General features: G+C 39.1%; 1 protein-coding gene across 6 annotated transcripts in view; it reads left to right on the top strand.

Annotated features, from left to right (window-relative positions):
* Positions 1-27,815, top strand: part of UTRN (utrophin) — a 500,711-nt gene that overhangs the window by 128,481 nt on the left and 344,415 nt on the right. For 5 of the 6 annotated variants that reach the window (XM_004752757.2, XM_004752758.3, XM_004752759.3 and 2 more), the window contains 12 exons: positions 1,981-2,184; positions 3,121-3,302; positions 4,014-4,164; positions 5,327-5,446; positions 7,037-7,138; positions 10,159-10,266; positions 10,549-10,728; positions 11,830-11,999; positions 15,563-15,686; positions 19,010-19,097; positions 24,771-25,000; positions 25,135-25,312. In XM_004752757.2, the coding sequence (XP_004752814.2) occupies positions 1,981-2,184; positions 3,121-3,302; positions 4,014-4,164; positions 5,327-5,446; positions 7,037-7,138; positions 10,159-10,266; positions 10,549-10,728; positions 11,830-11,999; positions 15,563-15,686; positions 19,010-19,097; positions 24,771-25,000; positions 25,135-25,312 (1,837 nt within the window). Of the gene's footprint in view, positions 1-1,980; positions 2,185-3,120; positions 3,303-4,013; positions 4,165-5,326; positions 5,447-7,036; positions 7,139-10,158; positions 10,267-10,548; positions 10,729-11,829; positions 12,000-15,562; positions 15,687-19,009; positions 19,098-24,770; positions 25,001-25,134; positions 25,313-27,815 lie in introns of those variants that run through there. The other variant, XM_045066279.1, reaches the window with a different exon arrangement.

Raw genomic sequence — 27,815 nt, 5'->3', positions numbered from 1 at the left:
TAGGTACCAATTCTTTTATGTTCCCCATTTCAAAAAATAGCATGACTTACAGAAAAAGAAAATAACTTACTGAAGGAAAGAGGGCAAGAGATGGGCCAGCTTTTGAACCCAGGGCTCTTTCGTAGTTTTGAAAATCGAGTGATACTGAAGAAAAGCCCTAATGTTTTATAACTGACTGAAAAGAATGCTGAGAAGCATTTGTTTTGAGTAACATAGCTATCTGTCATTAATGATGCACCCTGCTAATTGGCTCAGATAATCTTCTGAGGTTGCCTTTTGGTTTTAAAATCATTTCTTTATTAGATCGGGGTTCCTTTCACTAAAAAGATAGTATATTTTACTTCATGCAGTTAGAGCCATTCTTAAAAAAGGAAGGAAATTTCATTTGCCTTTCATTATGTGTAGATAAAATCATCATTTTTGTTTAGTTCTCAAGATTCCATGATAGGAATTAGAGAAGCCATTTGCCGTTTGATTAAGAGCAAGTGTATTAACATTTTCCTGCTTTCATTAGTGCCATAGAGGCTGAATTAAGTTAACCGAAGAAATGAAATGTGGCTAAGTTTTAATCATCTATCTACTCTTTGACAGAGTTTGCCACCCGCTCCTTTCCAGTGAATACTGATAGCCAGCCTTCCTCTCTGGCTCTTCCTACAAACATATGCTCTAGGGCTTAGGTAGTCAGTAAATAATTCTTGCATTTCTCTGTAAATCACACTTTCAGTTGAAAGTCTCCTCTCATGTTTCAATTAATACCTTCTGAACATTGGCAGTTAAATAATGCCTTCCACCTCAGCCCTCAGGGATCGTAGGGCCCATCTAAGTGACTGTTGGCTGGTTGCTAACTGTCCTTGTGCTCAGGTATCCTCATTGTAGTCTAGAGGTTTGGTACTAAATGATATCCAGGGTTATTTTGTCTCCAAGGTTTGAGGATTTTAGGTCCAGAGCTCATCACATTTCCCCTTCTCTGTCCCTGGCACCATCTATGTCTTAATTATCCAGTGTTTCATCTGCGTGCTCCCTGATTCACTTTTTTAACTCCTGCATGTGGTTTACTGGGTCTGTTTGGTTCTTCCATCAGAATGTTTTTGGTGTGTGTTTCCTTTCTGTTCCAGCCTTCATGCTAATTAAAGGCCTCATCGTCTCTTTTTGTTTTCCAAGAGCCAGACTATCTCTGCAGTCAGTTCCTCTCTGGCTGCTGCTCTGTAGTCATGGCGGACATTGTCTTTTCCTTCTCCGAGACTTTGTTCATGTGCATTCTTGTCTGTGAAATGCTTCTGCACCTCCTATGTGCATGGAAGCTTCCTGTCTTTTCTGGTTCACTGGGACTTTTTCAGAGAAGTCTTTCCTGAAACCCAACCCCATACACACAACACACACACACACACACACACACACACACGCACGCACGCACCCGAGGACCGTTGCCTCAAAAAATACCATTGGTATACCAGTCTGGATGTGTCACTTTGTTTCAGTGTCTAAAATGCAGTACAAAGTGCAACTAAGTAAAACTGGGGGTCAAAGCAGTGTTCCAGTCTCTATCTATTTTTCTTTAAATTATATCCATCCTTCAAGGCCCAACATGTTCCAGATCCGCTACAAAACTTTCCTATTTTAGCCCTTAGTGTACTCAAATAGCATCCCTTGTTGGATCCATGGAATTTATAACTTTGCTAATAGCCATTTTATTTTTGTTCAGAAGTGATTCATGTGGGTTATTTATCTCTCTCTGGCTATATTAAAATTTCCATGAGTACAGAATCCATGAGTGCATTCTACTTTTGTCCTCTTTGCCTTCCCGGCACACTTCATAAATGCCTCCTGCTCTGTTTATGGCATTGCGTGCCCTGCTCCTGAGAATTGGATGAATGCCTAAGTCATGGTGGAACCTTAATGTTCTCCATACAGCGCGTCTTTGTTGAACACCTTCTTGTTTTCATGATGCCTGTGGGTGTTCTGTTGGGTTTGTTTTTCTAGAGCTCAGCACTGGAGGAGGAGCATGAGAGTCCCGGAGCCGAAACCCCTAGCACAGTCACTGAGGTTGACATGGATCTGGACAGCTATCAGATAGCGCTGGAGGAAGTGCTGACCTGGCTGCTTTCCGCCGAGGACACTTTCCAGGAGCAGGATGACATTTCTGATGATGTGGAAGAAGTCAAAGACCAGTTTGCTACCCATGAAGTAAATAACCTGTAGCTGATGGACAGGCTGTATGCACCCTGGTGTCTGTGCCTTAATCAGGGGCTCTACCCTGATGTTGCTTGTTTACTGACATCTCCGTAGGAAGGTCATGGTGTATTTTAGGACTTGCGATATTTAAATAGGACTTGGTTTTTAAATTGGTGTGCGTGAGTAACTGTGCATTGGAATTAGATTTCAGATTTTAGTCTCATATGGCTTGTATGTTCTGTGGAGCCACGGACAAAAATTAATGTGTTGTACTGCTTGTTTCTGAAGTTAAGAGTTATATTATTAAAATACCGTATGGCTCATCGATACACCAAATCTTTAGGTTTTGAGGGCCCCCTAGAAAGCGACTATTTTCATTTATCAGATAATTAAGCAAGTATCCTATCCAGTGTTCCCGTATAATTTTATATAATGAAAATTTCCTATTGTTTTGAGACTATATATCTTCGTAGTGTAACGATTTGATTATATGGAGATTTCTTTTGATTAAGTAGGTTTTGTTCTTTTTTTTTTTTTTTTTTTTTGAAGTGTTGGTGTATTAAGAGATGGGTTTTATTTGCTATTTTGATTTGAAAATATTAGAAACGGTAATCTTCCTGAAGCAGGTCCTCTTGGGTGAGCATGGCGTTTTACTTATTCTATTGTCTCATAATTCCATGTTCACAATCAGTAGCGTAACCAGCATTTATTTAAAAACAGCTGGTATTATCAGATGTAACGTTGTCCTCTTTGATCTGTTCCCCTTTTTACTTAAGCCAGCTGCTTATTTCCGATACTCAGCGCTTCAACCATTGGATCAAAGTCTACTTTATTTATACTCTGCATGGCTACTTTTTTCTGCAGCACTGATATTAGGCATTAACAATTTATTAAGATTTTTTTTTCTTCAATGAGCAGCTCACAAATCATAATGATGTACCTTTCTAGGCTTTTATGATGGAGCTGACAGCACACCAGAGCAGTGTGGGGAGTGTCCTACAGGCAGGAAACCAGCTGATAACACAAGGAACTCTGTCAGATGAAGAGGAATTTGAGATTCAGGAACAAATGACCCTGCTAAATGCTAGATGGGAGGCACTTAGGGTGGATAGTATGGACAGACAGTCCCGGTGAGTGGAAGCAAAGAAACTAACACTTTATCCCATCGGCTGCATTGCTCAGTTTAGCTCGGTTAAAGCCTGCATGTCTATGAAGACAAGATAATTTCAGAACTTGCCTTGTAAAAGTTGCACTTTTCCTTTTATACCGTTATTGGGATTTTGTGTGATGTTTGTTTCCTCTTTGATGTGTTAACCAAATGAGAAGGTAACGATTGGGAATACAGAAATGAGCAAAAAAGGAGAAGACATTTCATATGGACAGTTATCTCTTCACGGCATTAAAATCAGCCAGCCATGAACTCTATCTGAAGACAGGACTATGTAGTATTTATCTACAATTCCATCATGTAACATTTTTTTAGAGTAGTTTCTTTTTCCCCTGGTTCGTTTTATTTCATGTATTGTGTAATAAGGAGCAAGCTGCATTCCGTTGCAATTTCCGCCTATTTAATAAGCAGGAATTCCGGATTGAAGAAACAATGATTCTGATATGAATAGAGGGGGGCTGTGATTTGCATCCTTCAGCTCCATTTAATTGACTCCATTTAGGAAGAAAGTAAAAGTTTTTGTGCTTGTTTCTATATTTAAAGACTGAATGGTACTTCCAATGGTTAGACAAGACTGCATTCCCTTGCCCCATTTCTTTGGTGCCTGGAGCATGTGTTTGGCTTTTGCAAAGGGGAAAAGGAGTGGGGCTAACGTGTGTTTGTCCCCGGCCAGGCTGCACGATGTATTGATGGAGCTACAAAAGAAGCAGTTGCAGCAGCTGTCCGCCTGGTTAACGCTCACAGAAGAACGCATTCAAAAGATGGAAACTTGCCCCCTGGATGATGATTTAAAATCCCTACAAAAGCTGCTGGAAGATCATAAAGTAAATCTGGCTCATATTTCTTTTATATCTTATCATATATGAAAAGGCAGGACTTAGCCTTCTCAGGGGCTTCTGTGATTTGTGCAGAGACGGGATACTTCTTCAGTGTTCTCTTTTATTCAGTGATAGAAACACACAGAGTGTGTGGCTTTTCTAAACCCTAAGCCAGGGATGACAGTGCAGGTACAATCTTACATAAGTCTGTGTAGTTTTCTTATGAAAGGACTTAGTGTTCGTAAGGCTCTTAAGGGTTTTTGTTTTGGACGTCTGAGTGGCTAAGGACTCTAGTGTATTGGAATTAATGCAGGGTGTGGGGAATGAGGCAAACCCTCAGATTTATCTGGACCTAATCCTTTAACGAAAGCTATGTTTCTTCTGTGATAGAGGAGAGTATCAGGCACCAGACAAGGAATCGAAATTTTGTAGACAATATAATCTGGTCACAAATTTAGAAGATAACTTTTCATAGTCAGGGAAAGGAAGAGTAAAAGAGCTTCTCTGCAAATTGAAGAGTTTTATTTTTTAGTGGAATAGCTAGATAACTGATAGATAAAACCTTAAGGATACATTAAACATGACTCGAGGCATTTGACAACACTGTTGGTAGCATTTAAATAAATTACCTACATGGAAAAGTCGAATAACCTATCATGCTTTTCCCATGCAAAAGAGGAGAGTGGAAGGGGTCTGTATATACTGAATTGCTTTCCTGCATAGCTAATTGGAGTGGCCTCTGACTTTCAGATCCCATTCTAGTACCTCTCACCTTACGTTATGCTGCACTAAAGTGATCTGACTCTGTACTATTTTTTTTTTTTGTCTTAGGAATTCTATGTTCTTACCTTAATTTTTTTTGTATTCACTCAAGCCCTGGGTTCCACTTTTTTTTTTTTTTTTCTTGCCAGAACTTTTATTAAGAGTGATGATATCCCCTTTACGATCTGTTATGGCACTACATTTTCAACCTGCTTTGGTTCATGATGATGAAATGTAAAAATGTTAAGGGGCTTGTTTCATTAGTAGAACACTTAGAGTAATGACGGGAAGTTTAAACACGATGCCTCATTAAGTGTCCTTAATTACTCTTGGCAGGTGAGTGGATTTTAAATAGGTAAATGTGAAGAGAGTAGAAATAATGGTGTATCTTAATTTTTTTCCCTAGCGTTTGCAAAATGATCTTGAGGCTGAACAGGTGAAGGTAAATTCACTAACGCACATGGTGGTGATTGTTGATGAAAATAGTGGTGAGAGTGCCACTGCTGTTCTTGAAGATCAGTTACAGGTATGGACCCTGGAGATGGGCTATTCTCAAGGACCCTGTGGTCTGAAACCCTGATTTGGCACCCCTGTTCTTCAGGTCCTGTCTCACTGTTCATTTAGAGGAGATGCTAACCTTTAGTTTGAACTTCCCAGTTGGGTTCCCCTAGCTATGGGTTCAATAGGGGTACTCAGGATCTTTACTTTCTTCTTGCCCTTGGGGGGTGGACGGGCAGGGCTGCTTGTGGTCCCCAGCTTCCTCCTGCAAAATGGAAACAGCTTGAGGACTTTGTTAAAATGTGGATTCCCGGGCTCCACACAGACCTGAATCCCTGGGAGTGGGCCCAGTGGATCTGTACTTATATGCCTGTTGAAGTTTGAGACAGCTGTGCAGGGTTAAATATCCCTGCTTCTTCAGATCAGTGCATGAATTTCAACAACAGTTTTGGGAACCCCAAAATAGCTGCTTTTTGCACAAAGGCTATAGTGTATCTTCACAAGTCTTTAATTAGAGATTTTTTGCTATTTTGTTTGAACAGTATTTGAATTACCCAATATGGTGATGCCAAATGTTTTTCAATCACTTTCAGACTACAATCTTATCATTTGAAATTCTTTTTCTTTTATAACATTTAAAGTTGGCCGGTGGTTCTGTGACTTTTTGGTGGAACATTACTTATTACAGTAACCTGAGAGCTAGGCATTCATATCTTGCCTATTTAACAGTGAGGGGATGGAGATTCATGTGATGCCACTGAGATTTAAGTAGGCAATGAATTTTCATGCCAAGACTGGAGTCCTGTCTTTTGGCTCTAACTTCTCTACTCTTTGCTTTCTACAAAGCTTACTCTGGTATTAAATATTGAAGTAATATAATATGAATTAAATAATTCCTTGAACATGTAAGTAATGTGGAAATTAAATGTAACATTTGTTAATCATTATTTAGAAAGTGGTAATAAAATAATGTGTTGGAAAAGTCATCATAAAAAATGATTTTTAAACAATCAAATTTATTCATTTAGCATTGCTAATACTCCTAAGATTCTGTTCCTGATTTTTGTGTACTATAAACAGAACAAATCAATTGAGCATTTTAAAAAATCTTACAGAAACTCAAAACAGTTTTTATAAGGTTAATTTTTTTTTTTTCCTTTTTGGTATTCCATATGAAAATTTTCTTGGCATGTAAAAGGTGGTTAATTGATGCAATGAATTTTTTTGAAAAGATAATTACAGCCTGAAAAATTTGAAGCACAAAAAGTAGATATGTATGCTCTGTTCTGAAGGTATGTGAAAAATGTCAAATTATCATATAAAAACCACTGATACGGAAAGAGCAGGAATTTGGAGTCAAAAGTTAAAGAACAGAGTTCTAACTGTACCACTTTCTAACTATGTAATACAAAACAGTTAAGTTCTTTGGAAATTAGTTTTTCTCATCTATAAATTTATAGGATTCATCTGTACTATTTTAAAGCAATTTTTATTAAAAATATTTTTTATAAATTGTTACTCTGTAGTAAAGAGCAATGGATGTCATTAATTTCTTTAAGGATCATTGTAACTATCTTTTAAGATTCTATTGACAAAGGATGGTTTCTTCCTTTACTAGAAACTTGGTGAACGCTGGACAGCAGTGTGCCGTTGGACCGAGGAACGTTGGAATAGGTTACAAGAAATCAATATGTTGTGGCAGGAATTATTAGAAGAACAGGTATGAAACTGTTAGCCATAATGGGTGTGACAGATGGTGAAAAGTAACCTATATTTAATGATGGTATTATGATAAACTTATCTTGTTTACTTTCCTTTGAAATGAAAATACACAATATTTATTATTTTCAAAATCAGATTTCTGTGCATGCATTTTATAACCAATCAAGTAACTTATTCATAGAAATCATATTATATGGCTTCATGGTAGTAACACTTAATTTGATGTGTTCGTTATGTTATTATGTAGACATTCTACTTTCATGATTATGATTTCTTATTGTATTTGTGTTGGATATTGTGTTTGAACTTTTATCAACATAGTAGTGCCTAGCACATTTAGCTCAGTAAATAATTCATAAATGAATCCACTCAATGTTTTATGAATTTTAAATCACAGTTTTTCTTGATTTTTAACCAAGATAAACTACTGAAATTAACAGGAAAATATTATTTAGCAACACCATCATTTAATACTGGGTTAATACTCTATTTTTTCCATTAAGAATTACTATGACAAATGAACTTTTGGCTCTGATAAATAAAAAGCTGCCACTGACGTTTTCAGTCAGAAGTGTGGCCCTTTGCCCACCCTCCATCCTTCCAGAAGAGCAACCATCAAAACAGAATACAAATAAGCAAAACTTTTCTCCCAAAATGTCAGACATTGTGGTTTTAGAAAATAAGCAGATACTTTATTCCCACATTTCAGTGTCCATTTAGATTCTTTTAAATGCATTTCATTTCCATCCACAAAAAGCGAGTATATTCTTTTCAAGGGATAAAAACAAGTGTGTGATGTTTTGTGGTTTACTAAATATGGTGGCAGAGAGAACATCTTAAAAAGTAGGTTGCAAAATTTTCTCAGTATAAATTGTTAATCACTACCTCCTGCCCCCAGTCTTTGGCCAGAATTTTCTTATTAAGAATCCTGACATTCTGACTTCTGACATATTTTCGTTTCACTATATAAATGTTTATGTTTATTTGAGCCCTTGTATTCAGACTAAAGAGTCACAGAGAATAATTAAATTTCACTTCATTAATGACAGTAGGACACATTGATGGCTAGAGAAAACCATTGTGTTCCTCTTATACTAAGTAAAATAATTTAAAATTCAGAAATACTTTTTAATTTGGTAATAAAAATTTTTAAAAATAGGGAATGACTAGTAGTTTGGCCATCTGTATTTAGATTTAAAACTAACCTCTGAGTGGCTTTCTGCTAGTGTTAGGGATGGAGAATCTTGTTAAGATGTAGAATTGGAACCAACGTTGGTACTTAATATTCAGATAACTTGCTTTTGCATGGTGAGACTAAATAACCTGAATCTGAGTTTAAAAATCTTTAAGGAAACTATCTTTTACTTGGTTATAGAGGCTTTGCAACAGTTAGAAATGGGCTCGAGAATTCGTTCCATACTTATGCAGGACAGGCCAAGTTTAAGTGTGGCATGCAGGGTATTCTATAAAGAACTTCAACCTACCTTTCCAACTTCAGTTTTCCCTCCATCCTTCCATGTCCCAGGGTGCAAACCCTGATTTCCCAGTTTGTAGCCCATTCTTAGACTGTCAGTGCCATGAGAGTAGTGCTGGTTCTTTTTCACTGTTCTTTTCCCAATGCATGGCACATTGTAGCTTCCTCATGGTTTGCATTCTTTTGTTTTCGTGTTTTTGAAAGAGTGAATGTATTCTGTTTGTTTTCTGGCTTCTCTGTTTTCACTTAAGGGGTGGTATCTGCTAGGGAATGTCATTTTACCAGTTTTTTTCATTTTTGAGCTCTCCTCTTCCTCAAGGAATGCAGTTGTCTATAAACTACCTCTCCCTCCCCCACTATCCTAAAACTAGAAGTCATCTCTTCTTCTTTGGAACTGTATGACATTTAATGTGTGTGTGTGTGTGTGTATTTAATTCCCAAATTAAAATATAGTGCAGACACAATTATATAATATTATATTTATATTATATAAATATTATATATTAGAAATATAAAATAAGCTATATATATGTATATATACTTTTTAATTTGGTAATAAAAACCATATACATACATACATACATACATACATATACATACAATATATACATATATATAGTAATATCTGCACTTAATTTTGCCATAGTTCCTTATGTGCATATCTTACCCCTTTACTATATTGAGGACAGGATCCCTGTTTGCCATTTAATTTCCTAATGTTCATTTTTGTGTGTGTGTGTGGAATATAGAGGAAAATAAATAAAATAGTTAGAGAAAGAATTGATTCTACTACTAACACAGAACCAAGACTTTTTCCTTCAACTATATAGAAAAGAGCTTCTGCTACATATAATTGTATTGTGGGAAGAATTATCCCAAAGCAGCCATGTGGTTTTCCATCTCTCTTTCAAGTTTCTCTTTCTGCATTACTGAACATCTTCTTCATGTTGGCCAATGCAGTTTAAATGTCTTTATGTTGGCTTTGGACTATCCTTAAATTTTCTCTTCTAATCACAATTGCTGTTGAACCTGGAGCATTACTGTGATTTTCTTGAATGATGCTGTGGAAAAACCATTGGCTTTGGGGTGTGGGTCTTTGATCTGTTTCTCTCATTAACTAACCAAGTAATCTTAGACATATAATAGCTTATCTCTCTCTCCTCCCTAAAATGCTGTGCTGGGTGAGGACAATTCCTAAGTTTTGTCCTGCCTCTTGAGAGTTATAAGGTGATTCCTTTGGAGATTTGGATAGTAATTGGATTTTAGCCTTTTAGATCCACCTACCTCCCTGAGAATTAGGTTTAATTACCCAGATGTGGGGGCTAACGTCAGATTGATCTGTTGCAAATCTAAGAAGGATAATATCTTAAAGAAAGATGTATTTCTAGGCCATGCATGTCTCGAGATTGGGTGTTTGAAGTCTTTCCTATCCTAGGTGGAGTGAAGCCTCAACTAGCATGAAAATTAGAGACTTGGGAACTCTATTGAATTGAATAACCAAACGATTCTCCAAATATAATTCTGACTTTTGTGATTATTTGTAGTGCTTGTTGAAAGCTTGGCTAACTGAAAAAGAAGAGGCTTTAAATAAAGTCCAGACGAGCAACTTCAAAGACCAAAAGGAACTAAGTGTCAGCATTCGACGACTGGCTGTAAGTGGTGTTGCTGTCAACATCTGTGCTATAAGCCTGTGACATTTTAGTGTTTTCTGTCATTGGTTAACGTGGTTTAGTGAATACAGGTTATGGATCCTTATGCAGCACTAGAACACTGCCATGTAATGATCCAGAACCGGGAATCTTAGATTTTAACATTAGTGAACTGCATAGCAAGTAAATTTTACTATAAAATGTATGTTTGCATTTCCTGATGAGGGGGCAGAAATATAGAGTCCTTTTAAGAGGGAGTCTTCTAATAAATATTTGACATACTAGATTTTGAAGGAAGACATGGAAATGAAACGTCAAGCATTGGATCAGCTAAGTGAGATTGGCCAGGATGTGGGTCAATTACTTGATAATCCCAGGGCATCCAAGAAGATCAACAGTGACTCAGAGGAACTAACTCAGAGATGGGATTCTTTGGTTCAGAGACTCGAAGATTCCTCCAACCAGGTACCTTTTGCTTTGGATTGTATGTTGTGCCATGAAGTAAAAATTAAATGTTCAGTTTAGTTTTAGTTTTTAGAAATTTTAGTATTTAATTTTTAGTATTTTAGTATTTAGAAATAAAAGAATAGTAGATAAACTGCAAACTAAAAAGTAGATTCCTTATACCTGGCTTACTATAAAATTGAGAAATTGACTTGTGAAAAATCTTTCGTTTTTTGAAGTAAATTTTAATAGATCATCAGAAAATCTAATATCCAGTAAGTTAACTCTTAGTAAACTGATACTGCTTAGACATGAATCCATTAAATCATCTTTAAATCTTAATCTTATTAATTTAAAAATATATACTAGTGATTTGATAAAATATACAACTTTGGTTTGTACACGTATATTCATAGCATTATTTATAATAGCGCAGAAGTGCATCAGCTTAATGTCCCATCCATAGAAGGATGGATAAATGAAGGTGGTATATCCATGCAATGGAATATTATTTGAGGGTTAAAATCATGAAGTACTGACACATGCTACAGTGTGAATGAACCTTGAAAATATTATGCAAGGGATGCTTGGGTGGCTCCTTCGGTTAAGTGTCTGCCTTTGGCTCAGGTCATGATCCCAGGGTCCTGGGATTGCGCCCCGCATCGGGCTCCTTGCTCAGTGGGAAGCCTGCTTCTCCTTCTGCCTTCCATTCCCCCTCCTTGTGCTCATTCTCCCTCTCTGGCAAATAAATAAATAAAATGTTAGAAAGAAAATATTATGCTAACCACAAGAAGCTGGTCACAAGATTGAATGTACTATAACTCTCTCTATGTGAAACACCCCAAATAGGCAAATCCATAGAGATAATAAAAGAGGTTAGTCATCAGCAGGGCCTGGGGGAAGAGTTGGATGGGCAGGGTGGACTGTTAATGGGAATGGAGTTTCTTTTGGGGAAATGATAAAACTATTCCGCAGTGAGAAGGTGGGGAATGCTCGCACAGTTCTGAACATACGGTAACTACCGAACAGCGTACTGTTGAAGGGAGAACGGGACAGCGTGTGAATTATAGTCCAGTAAAGCTGTGACAACACAGTAAAATGTCTGGCTGATTTATCCTGCAGGTGACTCAGGCTGTGGCAAAACTGGGGATGTCCCAGATTCCTCAGAAGGATCTTTTGGAGACGGTCCGCGTAAGAGAACAAGTAACTACGAAAAGATCTAAGCAAGAACTGCCGCCGCCCCCTCCCCCAAAGAAGAGACAGACTCCTGTGGATGTCGAAGCTAAGAAAAAGTGAGAAGGGATAGAGACATTTTCCAAATGCACTAGGGCACATCATGTATCTGTACTCATCACTAATTCTATGCAAATTTAGATGTAATTATTATTATGGAAACTCAGTTGCTGAACCTCTCCCTACCCCTGAGGCTTCTGACTGTTCCCCTCCGCGCTGGCTAAGCATCTGAATGTCTCAGGTGATTGTATTTATCCTGTGTTCACACAGTCTGGAAAACTGTGTGACAGAACCCTTGCTTCTTCATTTCCCGTGTCTACCTTGGGAGGCTAGGATTGCCCGTGATTGCCTGTTCCTTCTTTCTTTCCCTGTGAGAACCCTGGCGGTTTTTCTTTAGAAAGATCTCCTTATTCTTTGTACTTCCCTTTCCTCCTCTTGCCAAAAAATACTAAATGCAGGGAAGTCATTCCTTTGTAGTCTCCTTTTTTCCCCTCATTCTTTTTTTTTTTTTTTTTTCACATTTTCCTCCTTTTTCAATTCTTTTGTCAGATTCATGAACACATTCTTTAGGCTTGGCTTAAAGATCCATCTTTGACATAAAATGTCTTTTTTTTTTTTTCTTATTGATTCAGAGGAAACTCAGACTCTTTAGAAAAGGACTAATCTCATCTGATAGAAATTGAGCATCTATATGGCAGCTACGCTGTGGAGCTGGGCTGTGTGACACCCCGATAACAGACCTCACCTGCCGCAGAGCAGCCGAGCTGTAAATCAGCCCTTCTAGTCTCTCCCTTCTATGGGAGAATCCTGGTGCTGGGATAAATGGGGAATTATTTGGGGCCTGAATAAAAATGGTATGATTTCCCCAATGTAGCTTCTGTTAGATGAAGTGGGATTCCAATTTTACTGGATGCTTTTCATTTTGATAATAAGGCTGTGTGTCTGCCTCCTACCAGCCTCTCCCTGCTGGGCCTGGAGGACCCCCAAGGTGCAGGCAGCGGCTGCGGACACTACTTGTTGAGGTCGAGGCAGCACAGGAAGAAGAAGCTCCTGATGTGAATATTGCCACAGGTCTTTTCTTCCCCGGGTGTTTATTTTTGGCCCAGTAGATCTGGCCCTGTGTCTCTCCGAGTGCTGACTTGGTGCATTTGGAAGCAGGGAACGTTGTAAAAAACTAAGGGTGCAGAGCTATAAAATCTCACACATGGGCCTGTTGTAGAGAGTCCTTCTGCTGCAGGCAACAGAATCCTGTACCAAAGGTGGCCTCAACAATGAGGTCATCAATTCTCTCACATCAGTTCTCTTACAGGAAGTCCGGAGACAGGGCATTTGGATGCGATGGTGGGGCTCAGCCTCCTACCATAGGGCCTTTCCGAGGATGTTGCCTTTCACCATCATGCGTGTCCTCTGGTGCTCCCAAGACACTGCTGGAGCACTGGGAAGAGCATCCTTGTAGAACCTGATATATATTTAGGAGGGGCAGTTTTTCCTTATTTGACTTTTTTTTTTTTCCAAATCAGGGAGAAAGATCTTGCCAGAAGGTATTGGTTAACTTTTCCCGCTGTCTCAATGGCCAGGATTCAGTCACTTGCCCCCAGCTTGGGTGCATGGGAGGCTGAGACTGTCTGGCTTCTTTGGTCTCTTTATTTGCGTTCTGGGGGAGTTGGACCACAGAGGGAAGTTGGGGAGGGGAGTGTCTGTGGGTTGGGCAACCAACTGTGAGTACCATAGTCTTCCAGTCCATGATTTGATTGATGCAGTTAATTCCTGGACAAATAGAAGCTTTTGTATGTCCAGTTCATTGTGATAGAGGGCAGTGAGATCTCATTATTAGGTTATTTTTACGGGGAGCCCAAGTCCCTCCCCTTCACGACTACCCATGAGGGCTAATTCTGCTTTCTGGGGCGATATAGAGTCCCACCAGCTCTCTTCAGTATGGTGCCTCGTCAGTATGGGAGGAGTTTCATATTCCCATTGCTGTGGGCCTTCAGAGTAAAGTCTCCCTAACCATCGTAAGTGTGACATGCTTTCCAGACCCTTTAATGCTGTCAGTCTTCGGTAGAAACCACTATTAGCTTGTCTTAAAATGGGCTGTCAGAGCAGATGTGAGCTCAGTACAATTTATAAAACCTGCTTCAGAAATGGCAGTTTACTTCCCCCCTGCTCTTCTCTTGGTGCTGCTGGTGACTGTTTTTATCAGCTCAAGCTTTGGAGGGACAATTCTTTCCTCTGATGGGGATCTCTGTTAACATGACCTGAGACCATTGCCGCTCTGTAAAAACCAAATAGTCATAATTCACCAGAAACACTTGAAGGTCTTTCCCCAAAAGAACCAGACAACCTGTGCTCACCTTCAAGTTCATAAAAATCCCCAGCAGTTGTTTTGAGGAGTCCTGTGAGTAGAGTCCTGGTGAGGAGGACCCACCGAGCTCTACCAGCTATAGCTTTGGAGCCTGGGGCCATTATTTAAAACTGTCCATGAGCTCCATTTCTCTGGCATTAAAAGGGATAATAATAGTCTAGGCATCTCAGGGTTGTTGTGAGGATTACTTGAGTTAAGCATAGACACAGAACACTTAGCAAAGGGCCTGGTATGTGGCCAGCGATCAGGGAGTGCTCCCCTCTTGCCCCTGCTCATGGTGGTTTCCACAGGCTTTTTCGGGTTTGTCCCCTTTTTCCTTCCATCCTCACGTCTCTGTTCTGGGTCCCGGGACTACCACAGCCTGCTTTCCTCTCTGGTCTTGTCTCTCTTTATTTTTTCTGCACAGTGAGCTCTAGAGGATGAACACAGTCATGCCAGTCCTGTGTTTTCAAGCCTTCACCTGCTCTGTGTTGCCCTTTGGTTGTGCCCAGACTCCTTAATCTGTCTTGCAGAGCCTTCCAGGAGTGGGTTGGTGTGGCTCTCTGCCATGCTGGCAGTGGTCCTTGCCTGTCTAGTGCTCACTGTTCCAGCCACGCCTAGCTGCTTGCTGTTCTCAGTGTGGTCCTCCTTGTCTTTGTTCTCCCTTTGCAAGGAAAACTCCCAGGCATAGTACCTCTGTTGTGCTCCAGGAAGCCATCCCACCCTGACTGAATTAGGAGCCATTATGGTGAATTCCTGGCATTAGCACCTGGCGAGTTCTCTTGTGATTTACCTGTACTTTCCATTACTCCAACGAGACAGGAAGCACCATGAAGGCTGGGATTGTGTCTGAGTTACCTTCATATCAAGAGCCCAGTCCAGTGCCTGGCATACACTGAACTCAGTAATTATGTGTAATTAAAGGAGACATTAGTTTAAGAATATCTGTACCTGCTTTTTCCTTTTATTTTCCAATCAAATATTTTCCATTATCCAAGGGAGTTTATACAAATGCAAATGATTTCTTACAAAGTTTAAAGTTATTCAGTTATTTAAAAATTATTTATTAACGTGACAATATTATTCCTCTTTTCAAACTTTTAATGTAAATGTGTGATTTTACTTTGCCTGGTTACTCTATGTCTATGATGTCTTTTTTTTTTTTTGGAGGCATATTTTGAACATGTGCCTGGTGGGTGTTTTGATGGCTCTGTTTCTTGAGCCAGGTGAAACAATAGAAGAATAGGAATGACAAACAGTAACATCTGAATCTTAAATCAGGTTTGATGCTGTAAGTGCAGAGCTGTTGAACTACATTTTGAAATCAAAGACTGCCATTCAGGCTGCAGAGATGAAAGGGTATAAGAAGATGCAAGAAACTTCAGAAATGAAAAAGAAGTTGAAGGTAAAACATAAAACAAAAATATCCTTGTGAATAAAATATTTCACTGAGGGTTTGATTTGCTGTTGACATAAAGGTGTGATGGGATCCAAAGGCTTTCTGTAAAATAAATGTAGCTGTAAGGTAGCTTTTAGAACATTGTAGTAAATTGTGAATCAATCAAGCTGGCTGGCAATCAGATCCTTGTGTGGAGGGAGGGATTTTTTTGCCCCTTCCCCCCTAACTTCTGAGATGTGCAGGACGGAATGGTTCTAAGGTGTGATCCAGTTATTAGTATTATTTTTTACCTTGATTAGGTCTCCCTTAATCTAGTCCCTAATAATGTCTATGACTTTGTGTATGCTGAAGATATTTTGCACTCTGAATACAACAAATGATTTCAAATCTCAAAATCCCTTCAATACAATATACCTTCTTTAGGAAAGAGACATATTTAAAAAAAATAAACACTGTGAAAATATATAGGATCTTAACTCTGCTACTTTGTATCTCATGCGTGTTACTGTAAATTGTGACAGGAGATTATAGTGACTTAAATCTTTGGTGTTCATTAGGTGTGTGTGCATCCTTTCACGAAGTGTTTGGACACCTAGAGCAAGTGTGTATGTAGTCTTGTCTACATCGGTGACCGAGTTTGTGAAGATTTTGGAGAACATTTCCAAAACGAGATGTGTGTAAATATCAGGGATGTAAGCCAGAAAGCGGTGTTCCTATGGGGGCTGAGAGGAGCCCAAGGCTGTGGTGGTCTCTGTTTTCACTGGGGAAGTCCAGAGGGTGAGGTAGCCCCACACTGGGACCAGAAGGCCCAGCTGGCAGGGGTGCCCTGAGCAGAGGCATGGAAGTGGACACCTGGATTGTGCTTGTTTTTGTTGTTGTTCTTTTAGTGCCAGGTGTGTGTGTAAGATAGTAGAGAGTTCAGGTTGGAGAGGCGGTTTGGAGTCAGACCCTGGTCAACTTATGTTTGGGTGAGAAGTTCAGACCGACTTCTGTCCTGTCCTTGCATTATCAGTGCTTTTATTTAGAGGGCACCGTTGACCGTTGGTTTCCAGATCCAAAGGATGGATTTGTTTGCTCCTCCGACCTGCTGCCTCTGCAGCATTTGCCACGGTTCACCCTTCCTTTCTTCTTATACTCTCACAGTCCTTGGCTTCTGTGGCCAGTGATGCTTCTAAAGTAATCTGATCAGGTGGCTTCCATGGTGGCAGCTAACTAATGGCTTCCCACTGCAACAGGGCTGAAATCCACATGGCCCTGATGTGCACCCAGAGCTTCAGCCCTCCCGAATCCTGCTCTTTGCTCACTTCCCTGCCTTCACCACACGTGCTGTTTTCCATGCTAAGAATGGCCCTTATTAAGCCTTTGTGCTGTGTGGCTGAAAAGCCTTCCACTCCAGCCAGTAAGCTTCTTTTAGCCTCATTAGGACGATTTAAGTGGTTCATCTTTGGACTTCCATGTTGCTTTGACCACACCTCTGTGAAAGCCCTTATTACACTTATGTCATTATTTGTTTCTATGCCTGCCTGTGAGTGCTTAGAAGAAGTGAGGATAATTTCCCATTGAACCCTCTATTTTCAGCACTCAGCAAAGTTCTTGGCTGATGGAAGGAGGGAGTGATGGCTGTGGAAAAGGGGATGTGGGAGGCTGTTAGCCTAGAAGCACCATTATCTGAGCCCTCTGTATGGGGAAGAGCTGTGTTGCATCATTTTGTAGGCTTCTCATTTTGTAGTGCTGAAAAACCAATAGATGAGATTAATAAGCATTTAACGTCCGGATTCTCAAAGGCAGAGAATGTGGAAATTACAGTGATCTTTATGGAACAAGTTCGAGAAAATTTTAATAAGTTAAATTCCATCCTGTGACGTAGAAACAGTTTTACTCCTAGATTTTTTTTACTATAATATTCAAAGGGATAAGAATAAGGACTGTGTTTTTTAGTGTGAGGCATGATTGGAAGTTCCCATGTTTTCCTTTCATATTTATAAGTTCCCTTTTTTTGTTGTTTTCGACAAGTAGTGATAGATGCCGAGAGGGTTGGAAAAATGTAAAATGAAGAAAAGTTCACCATCACTTTAATCTCTAATTTTTCTTGCAAATAGGGGAAAGAGCAGCTTAATTGTGTGTTAGTAAAGGACTACCTTGTTCCAACTGATGGCACATGGAGGGGCGGGGGGAGATTCCCTCATTCAGTCTGTCATCACCACAAATCAGTTTGCACAGAACAGGCAATACTTCTCTAGTTTGGTGACTTTTTGCATTGATACTTCGTTTAACAAAACAAGTGGTGTTTCTTTGAATCTCTTGTTATGTCTTCATCTTTGACTATAAAATAGTCACATTGAAGTTATACAGATCAAAGTAGGACAGTTTACTGGATAGTGCTTATATGCACAGAAGTTAGAAGTGGGGTTCTTCTCTGGGTTGTCTGGTTGAAATGATACGGTTGCCTTAGAAGTTTTGATTGTGCTCTTATGGGCACTGTTTGCGTAGTTAATTTGATCAGTTGTGAATTGGGGAGTGGGAGAAATTTCAAATACCGACTGTTTATGCGTACATGTGTTTGTATGTCTTCATGATTTTGTTCAACTCTTCTTACTATTCTGGAAAGCTTTTGTCTTCCTTGTCTTTGAGATATTAGGGACATTGAGACTATCAAACCATAGAGACATAAATATTAAAATTAAGAGCCACTCTTCAAACTTGAGGAACAAAATGCTTTAGTTTGGGTCCCAAAGCATATTATCATAGTTTAAAATTATGTATGAACTATGCTTGTGGTTGAAGTTTACATTAGATCCTAAATTTAATATGATACCAACAAATAATATCAAGGCTCAAATGTTTCTATTTTTCTTGTTAATTAATTTTTGCCCAGTGATCTCTGTCATAGAATATTCAGCTCATTTCACTTGACAGTTATTTTTTATTGTGTGGCATAAACACTGAGGTTATGTATACAAATAGATGTCCTGGATCTAAAACACTAATTTTAATTGTTTCCTCCTTTTTTAATTAATTCTTTCCTCTTGATAGGAACTCACAATTGTACAATTTTTTTCTTTTTAAAAGTCATCAAAGTTTTTTCAGTAATCAAATTTTTATGTTATTTGTTTAAATTTGTCTTTTGAATTTTAATCAGCTTTGGTATTCTGTAGGGTAGCTTGGAATAGCATAGTTTTGTCTTACAGTATTTCTCCTATGTCAACTTTGACTATAACACTGAAAGAGAATGTGGGAGGGACACAAACCCTGAAACTTACAATAGTGTGAACATTTCATTCTTTGAGAAGAAAGTTTGTGGTATTCTTATATTCGAATTTTATTTCTAGGGATTGGAAAAAGAACAGACAGAAAGAAGCCCCAGACTGGAAGAATTAAACCAAACAGGACAAATCCTTTTGGAGCAAATGGGGAAAGGTGAGACCCTTGATTATTATTTTTTTTTAATGTGTTTTAGATGGTAGCATTGAATAATTACAGTTTGACAAATTATATATTTATTTTGCACCTTAGCCTTTCTTCCCTTTTTTCCCCTAAAAAAGTGGTTTTCGAAATTGTTTTAGGTAACAGAATCTGTTTTCAAATGAAATCCTATGTGCTGAAGCTGTTCTATAAAACAGATAAAAGAGAAGTTGTTCTGCTTTTATAGAGAGACAACCTAAAACTCTGATAGCTTAGCAGAGCAGTTGAAGATTGCTGTGGAAGATTTTAAAATCTCCTTCTTTAGGGTTATATATTGGGAATTTGTTTTGAAGAGGGGTGGCAACAGAAAATTTTACTTTTGTGATATTTGGGAAATGAAGTTACATTAAGGTAAATTCATTAAGGTTAGTAGATTTTTGATCACTTCCAAATTAATATGTTAATTTACTGCAGATTTTTTTTATACTTAAATTTGATAAGGTGTTACTTGTATTTGAAATTTTTACCTGTATTTAAGGACTTTTTTTCCTTTGCCATTAGCCCTCAGTGACTCAGGGGAGTGGAAAGATGAATATTTTTGCTGTCAGTTTTGCATATGATACTTTCTTTGGTCTAGCTCTGAAAGACCTTTCTTGTGAGTCCTATGCCTTATTCCAGTGATGGTAAATGCTTTGGAGGTCTTCTGCAATATTCTTTGACATAAGTCACAGATACCCAAGGCAGAATTAGGAATATTAGTTCGACAAGAATCTTCAGTGAGTGATTTTCAGTCTTTCTATTTTTTAACTTTTTGTTCTGGAAAATATAAATAATGTATGACACAAACAGAACATTGTAATGAAACTCCTTGTAGCAATTACCCAGCTTCAGTAATTAATGATATTCTGCCATTCTTGAATTATCTATACCTCTACGTATTCCTCACCCCCTTGTTGTTATTATTATTGTTTATAGTTTTTTAACAAGCACAATTTACAGGGAACCTGGGTGGCTCAGTCAGTTAAATGTCTGACTCTTGATTTCAGCTCAGGTCATAACCTCAGGATTGAGCCCTGCATTGGGCTCCTAGCTCAGCAGGGAGTCTGCTTGTCCCTCTCCTCCTGCCCCCTATCTCTGCCACTCATGTGTCTCCCCTCTCTAAAATGAATAATTAAATCTTTTTAAAAAGAGAAAGTAAAATTTATTTACATTGAAATACATGGAACTTAATTGTGCTGTTTTGACAAGCCCATACCCATATAACAGTATATAGAAAAATTCCATCTCTCCAGAAAGTTCCCTAGTGTCCTTTATGGTTCAGTCATCCTCTCCCTAAAATCACATTTTTTAAAAACTTTAGATTATTTTTACCTCTGCTTTTAAAAAATTTGTGAATAAATTATGCATACACATACACACACACACAATGGCACACACACATAGACACATTTTACACAAAAATATGGGTGTGTCCATATATGTCCGTTTATTTGGAAATTATTCAAATATACCACTATCAATCCATAGGTGTTAGTACTGCTCAATTATTTCTTTTCTAAAAATATAAATAGACGGGATATTTATGGTTATTTTCATTAAAAAATCCTCCTGGCTTAATGTTTTAGTTACCTGGGTATGAGTACCCCACTTGGAAATTACTCTTTCAAAAATTTCTTTAAAGAGATCTAGAGAGGGGTACCTCGGTGGCTCAGTGGGTTAAAGCCTCTGCTTTCAGCTCAGGTCATGATCTCAGGGTCCTGGGATTGAGCCCCGCATCGCATCGGGCTCTCTGCTCAGCAGGGAGCCTGCTTCCTCCTCTCTTTCTCTGCCTGTCTCTCTGCCTACTTGTGATCTCTGTCTGTCAAATAAATAGATGAAATCTTTAAAAAAAAATAAAGAGATCTAGAGATACAGAGAGACCATAATTTCCCTGGAGATGCCGATTCTTTTGAGAATTACAGTAAATTGTGTGTTGAATTTATGTCAGTTACAATCATAGATTCTTACTTGTACATCAACATTGCAGTTGGGGAACCAGGCTTTGTCTGGTGTGAGTGTACTTTCACAGCACCTTCATGAATCGTTTCACAGTCCATTCATGGGTACTTTCAAGAGTCTCGGTATTGAATTGGCCCTCATTTCTGCATCAGCTTTTAGGTGGCGTGGCAGGATTTGGGTGCTAAGGCTGGTGGGAAAAGCTACCTGGGGGAGAAGTTGGTGAGAGGCGGTGTGTTACCATAAGAATGGGAGATGGGAGAGCTCAGGGTCTCCTACCCTCTTCTAGTTTTGTGTCCCTGGGCAAGTCGTGTAATCTATTTGTGTCTTTGCTTCCTCACCCGGGAAGTGAGGCATTCACTAGCGGAGTACAGCTGTTGTTGCATGCGTTCTTACTGTGAATAGGCATCTGCAAAAATTCATACTTGGGAAGCTGAGTTCACGTGAAAATGATACTTGTGAAATGCGAAGCACAATATCGGGGAATATGGTATTCATGGCTGTATAACAGAATGAATTTTGTGACATAATGTAGACCTGTTTAATTTTATGGGAAACTCTTTATATTTTGCATTACCATGTGTTTTTGGAGCATTGGTAGAGGAAATGCATTCATTACAGGATCCCAATTTTATTTATTTATTTTTAAAAAGATTTATTTATTTATTTTAGAGAGAGAGAAGTGGGATGGAAAGGCAGAGAGAGAGGGAGAGAGATAATTCTGAAGCAGACTCCTTGCTGAGTATGCAGCCTGACATGGGGGCTTGATCCCAGGACCCCGGGACCATGACTCAAGCTGAAATCAAAAGCTCGCTGCTTAACCCACTGAACCACCCAGACGCCCCCTAATTTTATTTATTTTAAATCACATGCTTAGGGTGGGATGGGGACCTGGGCAGTGGGGGTGTTGATTTGAATAGGGTGTCTATGTTCTAGGTTTAATTTCTTGCTTTTTGAGGAGGGTCTATGTCGCATTAGAGAATAAAAGTGACTTTTAAAAACCTTCCCCACTGTCTTCCCATTTTATCCACTGTTTTAACTTTATAGTTTTGTATATTACTTCTCTCTGTGTGGTTTTAGTGCTGTTAATCCTACTGCTCTTATAAACCAGAAATGTTGAACAGAAATGAAAGCACAGATGGGTGGTTCTTGCTGCTCTGCACCATACCCCCTGCCATTTCCCCTAAGAAATTTGATATAAACCCTGAAACACAGATAATTAAGATAGAGGAAGCTTTTTTACAGAGTGTAATTTGGCAAGAGTCTGCCTAGGTAAGGCTGTAGATAAATGGTTCAGTCCTTTAGAAAACAAGGCCTTGGTAAAACAGATGTTCCAATAATCATATCATTGATTTCCTCAAACTGGTTCCAGCAAAAGCCCTGCCACAGAGAAGTTTGATGGGACTTTTCTGCCTACTGCATTTGAATTATGTTTTGTGGTATCCCGTGAGGCATAAAAAGGTTTTAAACAATGAAATTATCTGTTTCATTCAACTTTCGTGGCTATTATATTTGGTTTTATTGGTTCAGCCTATCTTTTTCCTAAAGATTGTGAACTAATAAGATAGACTAGCTGGAAACTTGGATAATATGGCTTTATGAAATGATGTTTATTATGACTAGCCTATGGAATTCGATGGTGGTCCTGTGTTTTGTAAATTTTTTTTGATTCTAACAGTAATAGATTGAAAAGTGCAAAGTCAAGTGAAAGTAAGTGGCAGGAATATGTTATGTTTTATTCCTTTTAGATAATTAATAAGGTGATGGTCTATTTATTTGGGCTTTTGATTAGTCATTTAAGAGTTGGTTGTTTTATCAAAATAGAAAATTTATAACTCAGGATCTCTGGGAGCAAAACAATTAATTTAGGGACACCTGGTTGGTTTAGTCAGTTATGTATCTGCCTTTGACTCGGGTTGTGATCCTGGGGTCCTGGGATGAGTCTGGTATTGGGCTCCTTGCTCAGTGGAGAGCCTGCCTCCCCTCTGCCTGCCATCCCCCTGCTTGTGGGTGAGCACTCTCCTTTCTGACAATTAAGTAAATAAAATCTTAAAAAAAATGAAAGAATTATTTAAAAAGACAATAGTTTTCCATAGTTTTCCTTGCCTAATATGCAAATTATGCTTTAATTATTACTTGATATCTGTCTAACTTACAATATCTCAAGCTTAGAGGAAGGGAGATTTAAATATTGATAATTGGTTTGAAGAGGCAAAATGAATGAATTGTAATATATTATAATGAATAACTACCTTTTGCCTGTTTTCTAGATGAGTAGTGATAATTTTCTATCTCATCATTTTATCAGCTTTATCTTCTTTCTTGGTTAGCATAAATTGCCCCGACGTGCAAGTGAAGTAGCTGATGTTATTCCTTTGCCCCCTAGAATAGAAATTACGCGACAGATGCAAAGCCTAGATCCCCATTGCTCAGATGGTATGTCAGGAAAATGGTGATTTGTTTCATTTATGACCTTATTAGTAGAGATACATGAACTTGGGCTGTGGTGTGGGTGATTTGCCTGCGTCTCATATGCTATTACCTGTGTGTGATGCTGGCCAGTGAACTTCAGCACATGAGGTGGGTGATATATTCAAATTACATCATATCATGTTTGCATTTCTAATTTTCAGTGGATGCAGTGTGCTGTAGTATTTTTAAGATAGCATCGTCTGTGGATCCCAAGGACCTTTTGTTTTACAGCCGCTTTACTCCTCAGAGCTCTCATTACCCTGGATTTCGATTCTATATGTTTACAAAGCACCGTTGTTTTTCTCTCTCCTACTCAAATAATAAAGTTGTTAAGCCCATTCTTTTGACATGCCTGCTCTCCTAAGGGAATAAAGATTCCTTTGTAGATGTCCCATACTTTTTCAGTGTAATTTGCAATGATTTGATGTGTTTTATAGTCAGGGAAGGACTGTGATAAAATTTATTATTACCTATCATGATTATTTCTACATTCCTGACCTCTCAAATATATGAGACAAAATTATAGGACTTCAGTAATAAACAAAATGCCATTTTGTTTCCTGATGTGTTTCAGAACATCAGAATGTGGTAGATCATCTTACCCCTGCATTGATATTTTGGTATTTGCTGGTCCATGTGTGGCATGCCCAGAAGGTTTGCAGATGCCTCTTGGGGCTGGCTGCTGGCCTGATGCTTCTGCACTCACCAGGTTGCCCCCCCTATGCTAGTTCTTGCCATTCATTCTGCAATTCCTAGGATGCTGTGGTTGGATCACCAAAGACTCTTTGGAGCTACTTCCTCCATTGTTCAGCCAGCTGTCTCTTCTGTGATAATAGAAGGTTTACCTTCTCACGTCAGACCTTTGGACAGGTCCACAGCATTCACTGAATTTCTCTGGTCCCATCTAGAAGCTGGCGGAGGGGTAGGATACACATATTCTTTATAAAAGTCCATGGCTGCAGCTCCACTTATGTGGCTCTGGGGATAGCATGTTCTCCCCAACAGCCGTTTCCAGCTCCCCCTCCCCCACTTTGGTCAAAGAATGAAACATAGTTACTCTTACCGACATCATTATAATTTTGTTGTTGTGTTACAAGGGACTTAATCATATATGTGACATGGCCTCATTATTTTGAATAGGTTAGAATGTTTATAACAAATTCAAAACCAGTTTTATAATAACATATGAAACATCTGCTTATTTTTTTTATGTCTGTGTAGAGGGTCTTCCTATGGAAGAAATAAAAACTGTGCTGGAGAAGGTGTTCTCAGAATGGAAGGATGTATCTCAACGTTTGGAAGATCTGGCAAGAAAGATTCAGCTACAGGAAGATATAAATACTTACTTTAAGCAGCTTGATGAGCTCGAAAAGACCGTAAAGGCGAAAGAGGAGTGGCTGAAACAAACTTCCTCCCAGCAACCCATGCTGAGTTTGAAGGACCCCTGTCAGGTAAAGAGAGAACCATCCAGAGCATGAAAGCCTTCTATGCCCAGTCCTGTACTTGAAGAAGATGCCACTTGTATCGTAAAATTTAGGTGAATTCATCTTCGGTCGGTTCCGTGACCCTGTTTCCTCTTCCGTAGCGGGAACTGATAGATCTGCTGGCGCTCCACCCCAGAATTGAAAAGGCGCGTGCCAGTTGCTCAGCCCTGAAGTCTCGGCCTTCTCCGGATTTTGTCCGGGAAGCCTTCGAGAGCCTTCTGGGCCGCTACCAAGCTGTGCGACGGGAGTTAGAGCGCGGTCAGCAACAGCTGGAGAAGGGTAAACCCATCATCCTCTTGGTTTTCTTAGTTGAGGGCTCTGTTGTCTTCTCTTTCAGTTTGCCGTAACGTAAAAATCACTCCCCACATGTGGGCAAAGAACACACTTCCTCGTTCTGCACCAGCCACATTCTGTTGTCCTCTCTGCCTGCTATGGTTCGGGGTCTGAAAATATATTCAGAGTAGTTCCTGGATTCACACTTGTTTGGAAAAGTGCAGACAGCTTTCACCTGCTCTAAAATCATGTTTCTAGGAGATAATGACTTTTAAGGACTTTTTTTGCCCCCCAGTTACTGAAGAGGCCAGCTAACACTCTTACTAGTAAGGCTAAAAAGAATGATCGCTTACTTCTGTTTGCTCAAAATGTTTTTAGCAATACTATCTCCTCTTTGAAAAGAAGTCATGTTTGTCTCTCAAAGTCTGAAATTATTTATTTATCAGTTTGTTTGTTTTTTGGTGGGGAGGGGCCGAGGGAGACAGAGAGAGAGAGAGAGAGAATCTTTTTGTTTTTTAATTTTTTAATTTTTTATTTTTTATAAACATGTATTTTTATCCCCAGGGGTACAGGTCTGTGAATCGCCAGGTTTACACACTTCATAGCACTCACCAAAGCACATACCCTCCCCAATGTCCATAACCCCACTCCCCCTTCTCCCAATCCCCCTCCCCCCAGCAACCCTCAGTTTGTTTTGTAAGATTAAGAGTCACTTATGGTTTGTCTCCCTCCCAATCCCATCTTGTTTCATTGATTCTTCTCCTACCCACTTAAGCCCCCATGTTGCATCACCACTTCCTCATATCAGGGAGATCATATGATAGTTGTCTTTCTCTGCTTGACTTATTTCGCTAAGCATGATACGCTCTAGTTCCATCCATGTTGTCGCAAATGGCAAGATTTCATTTCTTTTGATGGCTGCATAGTATTCCATTGTGTATATATACCACATCTTGATCCATTCATCTGTTGATGGACATCTACGTTCTTTCCATAGTTTGGCTATTGTGTACATTGCGGCTATAAACATTCGGGTGCACGTGCCCCTTTGGACCACTACGTTTGTATCTTTAGGGTAAGTACCCAGTAGTGCAATTGCTGGGTCATAGGGCAGTTCTATTTTCAACATTTTGAGGAACCTCCATGCTGTTTTCCAGAGTGGCTGCACCAGCTTGCATTCCCACCAACAGTGTAGGAGGGTTCCCCTTTCTCTGCATCCTCGCCAGCATCTGTCATTTCCTGACTTGTTGATTTTAGCCATTCTGACTGGTGTGAGGTGATATCGCATTGTGGTTTTGATTTGTATTTCCCTGATGCCGAGTGTTATGGAGCACTTTTTCATGTGTCTGTTGGCCATCTGGATGTCTTCTTTGCAGAAATGTCTGTTCATGTCCTCTGCCCATTTCTTGATTGGATTATTTGTTCTTTGGGTGTTGAGTTTGCTAAGTTCTTTATAGATTCTGGACACTAGTCCTTTATCTGATATGTCGTTTGCAAATATCTTCTCCCATTCTGTCAGTTGTCTTTTGATTTTGTTAACTGTTTCCTTTGCTGTGCAAAAGCTTTTGATCTTGATGAATCCCAATAGTTCATTTTTGCCCTTGCTTCCCTTGCCTTTGGCGATGTTCCTAGGAAGATGTTGCTGCGGCTGAGGTCGAAGAGGTTGCTGCCTGTGTTCTCCTCAAGGATTTTGATGGATTCCTTTCGCACATTGAGGTCCTTCATCCATTTTGAGTCTATTTTTGTGTGTGGTGTAAGGAAATGGTCCAGTTTCATTTTTCTGCATGTGGCTGTCCAATTTTCCCAGCACCATTTATTGAAGAGGCTGTCTTTTTTCCATTGGACATTCTTTCCTGCTTTGTCGAAGATGAGTTGACCATAGAGTTGAGGGTCTATTTCTGGGCTCTCTATTCTGTTCCATTGATCTATGTGTCTGTTTTTGTGCCAGTACCATGCTGTCTTGATGATGACAGCTTTGTAATAGAGCTTGAAGTCCGGAATTGTGATGCCACAAACTTTGGCTTTCTTTTTCAATTTCCCTTTGGCTATTCGAGGTCTTTTCTGGTTCCATATAAATTTTAGAATGATTTGTTCCATTTCTTTGAAAAAGATGGATGGTACTTTGATAGGAATTGCATTAAATGTGTAGATTGCTTTAGGTAGCATAGACATTTTCACAATATTTGTTCTTCCAATCCAGGAGCATGGAACATTTTTCCATTTCTTTGTGTCTTCCTCAATTTCTTTCATGAGTACTTTATAGTTTTCTGAGTATAGATTCTGTGCCTCTTTGGTTAGGTTTATTCCTAGGTATCTTATGGTTTGGGGTGCAATTGTAAATGGGATGGACTCCTTAATTTGAGAGAGAGAATCTTAAGCAGGTTCCATGCTGGACTCAACGGGGTCTAGATCTCACAAGCGTGAGTGGGTGCCTAACTCACTGGGCCACCAGAGGCACCTCAGAGTCTGAAAAAATTTAAAGAGTTTTTACTTTTGGAATAAACCTGAT

The sequence above is a fragment of the Mustela putorius genome, unplaced genomic scaffold (assembly GCF_011764305.1).
Source record: "Mustela putorius furo isolate JIRA1106 unplaced genomic scaffold, ASM1176430v1.1 tig00003863_pilon_pilon_pilon, whole genome shotgun sequence".
Taxonomy (NCBI): domain Eukaryota; kingdom Metazoa; phylum Chordata; class Mammalia; order Carnivora; family Mustelidae; genus Mustela; species Mustela putorius.
The sequence above is the reverse complement of the archived record's forward strand: the minus strand, read 5'-3'. Positions and strand labels throughout refer to the sequence as shown.